Source organism: Microplitis demolitor, chromosome 10 (genome assembly GCF_026212275.2).
Source record: "Microplitis demolitor isolate Queensland-Clemson2020A chromosome 10, iyMicDemo2.1a, whole genome shotgun sequence".
Taxonomy (NCBI): Eukaryota; Metazoa; Arthropoda; class Insecta; order Hymenoptera; family Braconidae; genus Microplitis; species Microplitis demolitor.
In genome coordinates this window covers 14,468,407-14,478,709 of record NC_068554.1, presented here as the reverse complement: position 1 = coordinate 14,478,709, position 10,303 = coordinate 14,468,407, and the positions used below count along the sequence as shown (strand labels likewise).

The 10,303-nt window shown below is 33.8% G+C and overlaps 1 protein-coding gene across 1 annotated transcript; it reads left to right on the top strand.

Annotated features, from left to right (window-relative positions):
• Positions 1 to 7,786: 7,786 nt before the first annotated feature.
• LOC103572992 (glucose dehydrogenase [FAD, quinone]-like) lies at positions 7,787 to 9,654 on the top strand. The gene is made up of 3 exons (XM_014440007.1): positions 7,787 to 8,144; positions 8,186 to 8,328; positions 8,434 to 9,654. The coding sequence occupies exons 1-3, from the start codon at positions 7,787 to 7,789 to the stop codon at positions 9,652 to 9,654; spliced, it is 1,722 nt and encodes a 573-aa protein (XP_014295493.1).
• Positions 9,655 to 10,303: the final 649 nt, after the last annotated feature.

Genomic DNA, 10,303 nt, shown 5'->3' with positions numbered 1-10,303 from the left:
TGTATTGTCACAGTCTGTTTTTATATAAAATGATTCTCTTCCTGGTATATTAACAATTCTGTCTCCCACTACGTTATTTGGCAAAACCAATCAGAAAAAAGTTTAATGGCAGTCAATTCAAATTCTCTTACTTGCCCACCTTACCTTACCTAAATGATTAAATCCTAACCTAAAAATGTATTTTCTTTTCGTACATTACGCGTTTTTACCGCGCAGACTTGCGCACATAAAACACGAGTATTGGTATGGTGAGACGACAGGACTCGTTATCATTACGGAATGGGCCTGGATAGGAGTGTTAACATTACGGAGATTTTACTGTTATGCTATATGGGCGGCTTACAAAGCAATGAAGAATGTAGCCATGTCCAGATGTCTTAAGCAATTCCACCACTAGCTTGAGGTAATGCCACTCAGGTACTTATCTTGTCTTTAGCAAGTATTAAGACTGATGGTGCAGACTCACTGTAGACTTGAAATACAAATTTACGTGCGAGTTCCTTACGAATGCCACCAGGAGTTTCTTTTCCCCTACAGAAATATTAAATGATCCATTTATTTGATGAATTTCTATCAATACAAATTAATCTTCTCAAATTAACGCCCATACTATCAATCGGACGTCAATAAAAAGTAAGTCCATATCTATCAGATGAATACAGCTGTGCCTGCCACTCACAGAATCCCACAAGCCTTCACCAATTCCTCAATCATGTTTTATTTTTTTTGATAAGTCAAGACAAATTTTGAGAGCGTAAATTTAATTAATTTCTTCGATGAATCTTTTATTCCACGTCAAGTGCACGAAATGACGTTAACTACGGGGATACTAATTAATCTCTATTTCTGTCAGTTGATTGACAACTCGAGTTTTTATTCCATCCAAGTTTTACCTTCAAGTGCGAGCAACTTCTTCTCTTGGAAAAAAATTGAGAGTTCACTTACGACTCTTTGCAATTCTAAGCCCTACTTCCTCATTTCTTAACTATTTAAAATTAAATCCATAGGAATTACTATGGAACTACATGGACTTATATAAAAATCTAAGTAGGAAACGATGGGTATCCGGTGTCCCATACCAGAACTTGACGTAGAAACTTGGATGTATGGATTTCTTTGTGGTAATTTACATAGGAATCTGGGTTTTTGTATGACTGATTTCTATAAAATCCAAGGTATTGGAATTTTCATGTCTATCGTTTATCGAAATGCATATCGCATACGTATATGAATACAAGAACATTAATATTTCTATAAGAAACCATATGTAAATCCATCCGAAATCACCATGTAGGAATACACATATGAATCTAGGCTGGATTCCCATGTGGATTTTGTTTTATAAGGTACTGTCTTTTAATTGTGAACACAAGACCACAAGTATAAGGAAAGTATAAATTATTATAATTTTCAATTTCGCAACGTACGAAAGTGTGAGCATGTATTGAGGTTGTCATGTTTGTACTCTTCGTTTAATGTTTAATTTATGATTACGAGAATAATAACGACAACTGCGTTAAAATTGTTACATCAAATATTAACATTTAATATGACATATGGTTAACTTGTATGCAAACCAGTGCGGCCAGATCGTGGGTAAAACGACCCCCCACTTTCTGCCGCGCGGGCGACACATACAACTTGGGAAGACCTGTAGGAGCCGAGCTCGGAGGAGAATTTACTCTCCCCACTAAGCACAGAGGAGTCACACACACAGCTGTGACTCTCTGTACATGAAAAATTCTGAGAATCCGATCTCAGCCGAAGCATACAGCGGGAAAAATAATAATAATAATAATAATATAAAATATAAAAATATAATAATAATATAAAATAATATAAAATAAATTCGAATTTTTTTTTTTAAATAAATTTTTATTTAAAAAAAAAATTTTTTTTTTTTTTTCAGGATTAAATTATTGTAAAACAATAAATTATAAATATTATGATTCTTGCTAGTAAATATTACTAGCGAGAATGGCGATTGATAATTATTACACCGGTAATTCTCAAACGCAGCTTTTATAATAGTTCTTATGAACTACGGGTAATCGTGGAAACAGTCAAGTGGAGTGAGCGACTACTTTGGAAGCATAAGCTCCGTCGTCGAGTCCTCGCTGATACAAATTTTTTTTTCTTTCAAATTTTTAACTTTTTTTTTTTTAATGTTTAAATAAGAGTTCATGTATCAGTACCAGACCATTCCATGCATTTATATATCTATATTTGTGAACATAGATATACACAAGTATAGATAGATACAAATGCATGAAGTGGTCCGGTACTAATACATTTAAACTCTTTTTGCGGCTAAACTATTGAAGAAACGAAAGTGCACCAGGAGACTTTTTTTATAGAGATTTTTATGCTTTAAAAAAATAGTCTCTTATCATTTTTTCGTATCTTCAATAAATAAGCCAAAATTTTGAAAAAAAAGCCATTTTTAGGTTTTTTTTCAGTTTTAAGCTCTCTTTGAGGCTAGGAGATACGAAAGATTACTTATGACACAGCTTTCCACATCACCCCGGAGGTACTGTGTCCTGGCATGCGTTTCCACTTTTTTTACATGGCGGGATCCCCTTGTAGGCCTAAACCATGGTTCAATTATAGCTGAAGGCTTTATATTTACTTTACTAATAAAAAGTAGAGCTGAAGGCTCTAATATTAACAAGTATAAACTAAAAAGAAGTAAAACTTAAGGCTCTATATTAAATATATTATGAGGTAGAAGAGCGGAAGACTAACTTCTACGTGATATTAAATAAATTATTAGCCCATTACACTAAATTTTAACACGATTGACTAGTCAGAAGCAGAGCTAAGAGCTGTAGCTTCTATATATTTGTAAATACTGTATAAAAATATTGCACTAAAATTACAATTGACTTGGAAAAGCAGAGCTTATTGATCTAATTCTTATACTATCTTAAATACTTAATTAAACTTCAAATCACAACTATGACTAGCTTAAACTTTAAATCACAGCATTGACTAGCAAAAAACAGGGCTTTTTAATGACTGAAAATAATACATGATTAGTTTTAAATACATAAATACTCAACATTCATACAGGACCCAATTAAATACATATTCAATCTTCAATCATTCGCCAATCATCACTACTGTCATACGCATGAAGATTCACATTCCTCGGGGGGGCCTTGACTCCGTCAGGGTACAAATCTGAAGAATTCATCATATCTACATAGTTCTTATCTATCGTCATTTCTAAGGGATTTAATTTTCCTGATTTAGCGAGAGATCTAATCACACAAAGTGAATTCAGCGTTTCAGCAGTAAGGCCGTTTCTTTTTTTCGTCTTAATTTCAGGTATTAACGAAAACGCCCTTTCAGCCGGAGCATTTGAATGGGGGAGTGATCTGATGAGACCTGAAAGTAAGCGCAAAGTTGGAAATTGTATATTATTATTTGAGCAAGTGAAAGTGGAAATTTTCATCCACATTTCGTCAAATGTCAATTTGCTCCATTGATTTTTTAAATTCACATCAACAAAATATAACAAATTCCACTCAGTTTGAATAGATCCGTCTACAGGAACACCAAGAACATCACAGACATTTTTGACTTTTAAAAATGAAGATTCCCTATCCTTTTCAAAGAGTGCCAATTCCGGTGCAAAAACAGTAAGACTGGATAAGAAACTATCTTCAAACGGTAATCTCTTGCGGATGTTTTCAGCAGCAATTACATAGAAATTTAAACAATTGACACGCACCTGGTGAACAATTGATTCAGATTTAGGATCGCCTGATCTTAATTGAAGCCGTAAGAAATCTTCACAATTTGCTCCGACGTCGACTTTAGACAAATCAAGTTGATTTGTGATTAATCCAAAGTTTATTTCGTGAACTCCATTGTCAAAGATTTCAGGCTTCAATAAGGCAGATTTCATGAACTTTTGCAGAATTTCAGTGAACAATCTTTTCGAAAAAGGTTGCAGTTGACCGACTAGCGTATCATTTCCTTGGAAATGAGCATTGATCTTATTAAAAGGTTCAAGTGCCCATTGCAAGAAAAGTAAATACGCTTTCGTCGAGGGATCCTTCATAGTTTCTATTAAGGTATCAGCAGCTGCACTTTTTTCTGAAGATTGGTCAATCAAAAAACCTCTAATCGCCTGCCAATTATCTAAAATCCTAGTAATTGCTATTTGACGAGACAACCATCGTGTAGCAGCAAATCGAGTAACTTTAGAAGGATTTTCATCATAAAAATCCTGAAATTGGGAGAAAATTGCGCTTCGTTTTGGGCTATTATTAATAAAAGAAGAAATATCCGCAACGAAAGAATGAACTTTCGAGGGTATGGCAGTACTGGCATCTTTAGCGACAAGTGCTAAAGAATGGCAAATGCAGGGGAGAGTTAGAAGGTTAGGGATTTTCTTACTCAAATGAACTTTGAAAGAATTATTTCGACCAACCATGACCGAAGCATTGTCACAGGCAAGACTAATGATTTGATGCAGAGGAACTTCCTTTTCAGCTATCGCACTGATGAATTGTTGAACCAATCGGTCGGCACTACCGTTAATAGCATCGATATGGATTAATTTCAACAACTCGGTGTTAACGAGTAAAGTTTGTGGATCAACGTAGCGAACCATCAAAGTCATCCATTTTTCATTAGTAACGTCAGTAGTCTCGTCAACAAAAACAGAAAATTTGGTGTTTTTAACAACCTCATCAACTCTTTTTGACTCACGGACACTAACAACGTTATTAATTACTTTGGTAGTTTTAGTTTTACCCATGGCCATTTTTTGAAGAATAGCAGGTTCCTTACCAATCATTTGAAATAATTTCAACATGTCCGAAGCAGTAGAAAAAGATATATTATGTTGAGCAACAAAAGTTGCAAATCTAATTTCGGCAGCTTTGACTCGATCATTAAAATTGAGTCCAGAAGAAGATGGCAGGGAACTGGCCTCTGGTGGAGAGCTAACTGGTGGAGAGCTAACGGGGGGAGAGCTAACTGGGGGAGAGCTAACTGGGGGAGAGCTAATTGGGAGAGAGCTAACTGGGGGAGAGCTAATTGGGAGAGAGCTAACTGGGGGAGAGCTAACTGGGAGAGAGCTAACTGGTGAAAGAGTTAAATTTCCTAAAATGCCTACATTAGAATGAACAATACCTTTTCTAAGATGATGGGTACGCGTGAGCTGAATATGTTTATCTGTTTTTAAATGCCTGTCAATTTCTGACCTACCGCAAGTTAAATAAATATCGCACCCAACACAAAAGAATTTCGTGGGGTCTGACGGACATTCATTCACCCATTGTCTCCACTCTGGAAAATCATCGAACCATTGCTGCTGGAAAGTCTTGACTCGAGATTTTTTAGCAGAAGGCTCTGATAAATCCATATTTAATTAAAAAAAAAAAAACAGAAACAGTAGCAATAGTACGATGACCAATTAAATCTATATAAACTCTAACCAACGCGTTCGCGATACTTAGAAAGTCGGACGTGAATTTAACTATTAATAATTTAAATAATCTACACTATTTATTCATTAAAAAACACACACTGTACTTAATGTTAATAATAATGATAAAAATAAAAATATATAAATACTTAGTTAAATACCTTTAAATTTTATTTCAGGAACGCAGTAATCCCAATAGCTGATGCACACCGTGTAACTTTATACGTAAAATTGATCGTTTACGGAAACAGCGTCCGTTGACGAACAAACGAAGCATCATTTGTTTATAACCGAGATCCGAGGCGCGAAAAACGCGCGCGTGTAACTCCTTCGGGCACATTTGTTTATAACCGAGATCCGAGGCGCGAAAAACGCGCGCGTGTAACTCCTTCGGGCATTTAAAGTTTAAAGAGACGCGATTGACTTTAAGAAACTTCGTCATCATTAAAAATTGCTTTTGTGAAGATTATAAGAGCATTTGAATTAGAATGCATCTAACAACTAAAAATTATCATAAAAATAATTTTGGTATTGCATTAAATATAACTGCTTGACAAAAAAAGTTTAGCCGCGCAGTCCCCAATGACTCAATAAGTAAGACAGAGACAATAACAATCGATTGTCGCAGCGCTGTCAATCGGCCGGCGCTGACCGAGACTGTCATCAGCGATACCGTAAGAGTGATAAAGACAGAAGGTATGATGAATGTTACGACTTCTGTCTTACTTATTGATAACAATACTTATTAATAGCCCCGCTCACTTCAGATAGAAAGAATAGAAATATATTTATTTATCTTGATCAATTTTGAAAGGGGTAAATTTTAAACAGTACTAATGACAAGGAAACGTAAAGTAAAAAATACAATGAAAATAAAAAATGAACTTTCAAATGATGAACTGCATAATCAAGCAAATATGGTAGAGATAAAGAATCCAATTGAAGAGTGTATACATACACATATGGATCAACGCTGTAAAACTTCAACTTACGTTTATGAGGGTGAAAATAGAAAATACTTGATGAATTTTGAGAGCCATCAGCTCTACTTTTTATTAGTAAAGTAAATATAAAGCCTTCAGCTATAATTGAACCATGGTTTAGGCCTACAAGGGGATCCCGCCATGTAAAAAAAGTGGAAACGCATGCCAGGACACAGTACCTCCGGGGTGATGTGGAAAGCAGTGTCATAAGTAATCTTTCGTATCTCCTAGCCTCAAAGAGAGCTTAAAACTGAAAAAAAACCTAAAAATGGCTTTTTTTTCAAAATTTTGGCTTATTTATTGAAGATACGAAAAAATGATAAGAGACTATTTTTTTAAAGCATAAAAATCTCTATAAAAAAAGTCTCTTGGTGCACTTTCGTTTCTTCAATAGTTTAGCCGCAAAAAGAGTTTAAATGTATTAGTACCGGACCACTTCATGCATTTGTATCTATCTATACTTGTGTATATCTATGTTCACAAATATAGATATATAAATGCATGGAATGGTCTGGTACTGATACATGAACTCTTATTTAAACATTAAAAAAAAAAAGTTAAAAATTTGAAAGAAAAAAAAATTTGTATCAGCGAGGACTCGACGACGGAGCTTATGCTTCCAAAGTAGTCGCTCACTCCACTTGACTGTTTCCACGATTACCCGTAGTTCATAAGAACTATTATAAAAGCTGCGTTTGAGAATTACCGGTGTAATAATTATCAATCGCCATTCTCGCGAGTAATATTTACTAGCAAGAATCATAATATTTATAATTTATTGTTTTACAATAATTTAATCCTGAAAAAAAAAAAAAAAATTTTTTTTTTAAATAAAAATTTATTTAAAAAAAAAAATTCGAATTTATTTTATATTATTTTATATTATTATTATATTTTTATATTTTATATTATTATTATTATTATTATTTTTCCCGCTGTATGCTTCGGCTGAGATCGGATTCTCAGAATTTTTCATGTACAGAGAGTCACAGCTGTGTGTGTGACTCCTCTGTGCTTAGTGGGGAGAGTAAATTCTCCTCCGAGCTCGGCTCCTTTCGGCTTCTTCCGCCGCACCCGACACACCAACAGGTCTTCCCAAGTTGTATGTGTCGCCCGCGCGGCAGAAAGTGGGGGGTCGTTTTACCCACGATCTGGCCGCACTGATGCAAACAGCCTTTTATTCAGAGTAGGAGGAGCTTACACATTAAGGCAGGCGTGCATTTTAAGATTTTTTAAATATTTTCATACATTCAATATTCAGGCCGTTTGATAAACTACACCAAATTTCCAATAAATACGAGTATTGATTATTTTGATCAAAAGCAGGAAAAAATTATTGCATATTAGTTTATATTCTAAGATGAATTCGTGCTTGGAACAAAATTGTACATCTTTAATTAGTGGATCATCACCATCAATATTCACTCAATTAATTCAGACACTTATGGTAGCACAATGTGGTCTTGGCAGAATAGACGATTATCCTCAAGACCGAACACCTGAAATAGTGAGCAATATTGAAGAATCATTTGATTTTGTAATTGTAGGTGGAGGATCAGCCGGATCAGTTTTGGCTGCAAGATTATCTGAGCAATGTGATTGGAAAGTTTTACTCATTGAAGCTGGAACTTATCCTTCAGCTATGAGTGATATACCAGCCGTATTTTTGCAACTACAAGGAACATCAGAAGATTATGATTTTCAAGCAGAACGGCAAAGTAATTTTTGTTTAGGAATGGTAATAAACGCTGCAAATTAGCCGGAGGAAAAGTTCTTGGTGGAAGTTCTGTTATTAATGGTATGCTATATAGTTATGGGAATAAGGAAGATTATGATTCTTGGGCAGCTCAAGGTAATGAAGGTTGGAGATACGAAGATCTTCTTCCCTATTTCAAGAAATCAGTAAATTATCCACGAGAAATAATTGAAAAATATGGAGACAAGTATTTAGGAAGTGATGGGCCTTTGAGCGTTTGATTGTTTAATTATACAAATTCATTGTTTCAGGATATTGTTATAAAAGCTGCCGCGGAAAAAGGTATTCCAAATTTAGATGTACTTAACACTGATCGTTTCATTGGTTTCGGAAGAGGACATGTAACTGTTGATGAAGGACGACGAGTAAATACAGCAAAAGCTTTTTTATCCCATATTAAGAATAGAAAAAACCTCTATGTTATGACTTCTACGAGGGCAGATAAAATTTTGATAAGTGACAATCGTGCAACCGGAGTACAAGTTACACTGAAGGACGGATGTACAATTATTTTGAAAGCATCAAAAGAAGTTATTGTGTCGGCTGGATCGATGGGATCTCCGAAATTATTAATGTTATCCGGAATCGGCCGTAAAAACGATTTGAAAGAACTTAAGATCAAATGGATAGCTGATTTACCAGTTGGAAAAAATTATCAGGATCATATTCTTTGGCATGCTGTAAACTTTGAGTTCAAAAATCGATCACGTGTGGATAAAAATTATTTTGACTCATCGGATGCCGCATACAAGTATTTAGCTTACAATAATGGTGAATTTGCTAGTATTGGATCAGATTTGTTTGGTTACATAAATGTTTCGGATCCTACTTCAGTCTATCCGGACGTTAAATTTTCAATTACTTATGTACCACATGGAGATACTAAGACGATGAAAACTCTTCTTAACGCTACTGGGTTATCACGAGAAATTCAACGTAGCATTATCAAATCAACAATGACTAATGATAATGTACTTATGACCATTATTTTATTAAAACAAAGAAGTATTGGAGAAGTAAAGCTCCGCAGTAACTTACCCAGTAAACCTGTTAAAATTCTTACAAATTTTCTTACTGATGAACGAGACAAAGAAATGCTTCTCAAAGCTGTAAATTTTACTAAAAGCCTCATCAATACAAAGGCTATCAAAAATCTTGGAGTGAAATTACGAAATGTCACCATTCCCGGATGTCATGATTTAGAATTTGATAGCTATGAATATTGGGAATGCCATCTTAGACATGTTGCTCGCTCTACTTATCACTCAGTCGGAACTGTTCGCATGGAAACACCTGATAATCCTAAATCTGTTGTTGATTTTAAATTGAAAGTTTTGGGAATTGATCGACTTCAAGTAATAGATGCTTCAATTATGCCGGATGTGACCAGTGGTAATACTTATGCGCCTACATTGATGATCAGTGAAAAAGGGTCTGATCTTTTAAAAGACTGTTGGCTCAACAGAAATTAGTTAAAAATTGCTATATTGTTTAAAATGTGATCAAAAAAACAAAATATATTAATATTCGACAATAGATGACCCTTGTTGGCCAACATCCGACATTTTTTAAATTTAAAATTCCCTGAGTCTTACAAGAAACATTATTTTTTTAATTTAAAAAGAATACTTACATTCATTTTTCTAAAATTAAGTCAATTATTTTTTTAGTTTATTTAAGAAATTTTTATTTCCGTTATAATTCAAAAATTAAATTTTAAATCATTCATTTCTAGGTTATAAGTTGATTCGAAAATAAAAAGATTGCTCTGCTTACTTAACATTTTTATAAATCTACACGAGTATTTTTTTATTTTTTCGATGATCAATTCTCATTCCTGAGGTAAGCCAACATTAAACATTTTTTCATTTAATAATTCTTCCACTTTCAAAAAAATTTTCTTTTTTAAATCGAAAAAAATATTCGTGTTTATCTTTCTGTAATTTAACCAAATATTTTTTCAAATATATGTATATATATATATATATATATATATATATATATATATATATATATATATATATATATATATATATATATATATATATATATATATATATTGTAACATGATGGAAAATTCGACATCGACTCGTGGTTTGAATTTATTTCAAATAAGAAATA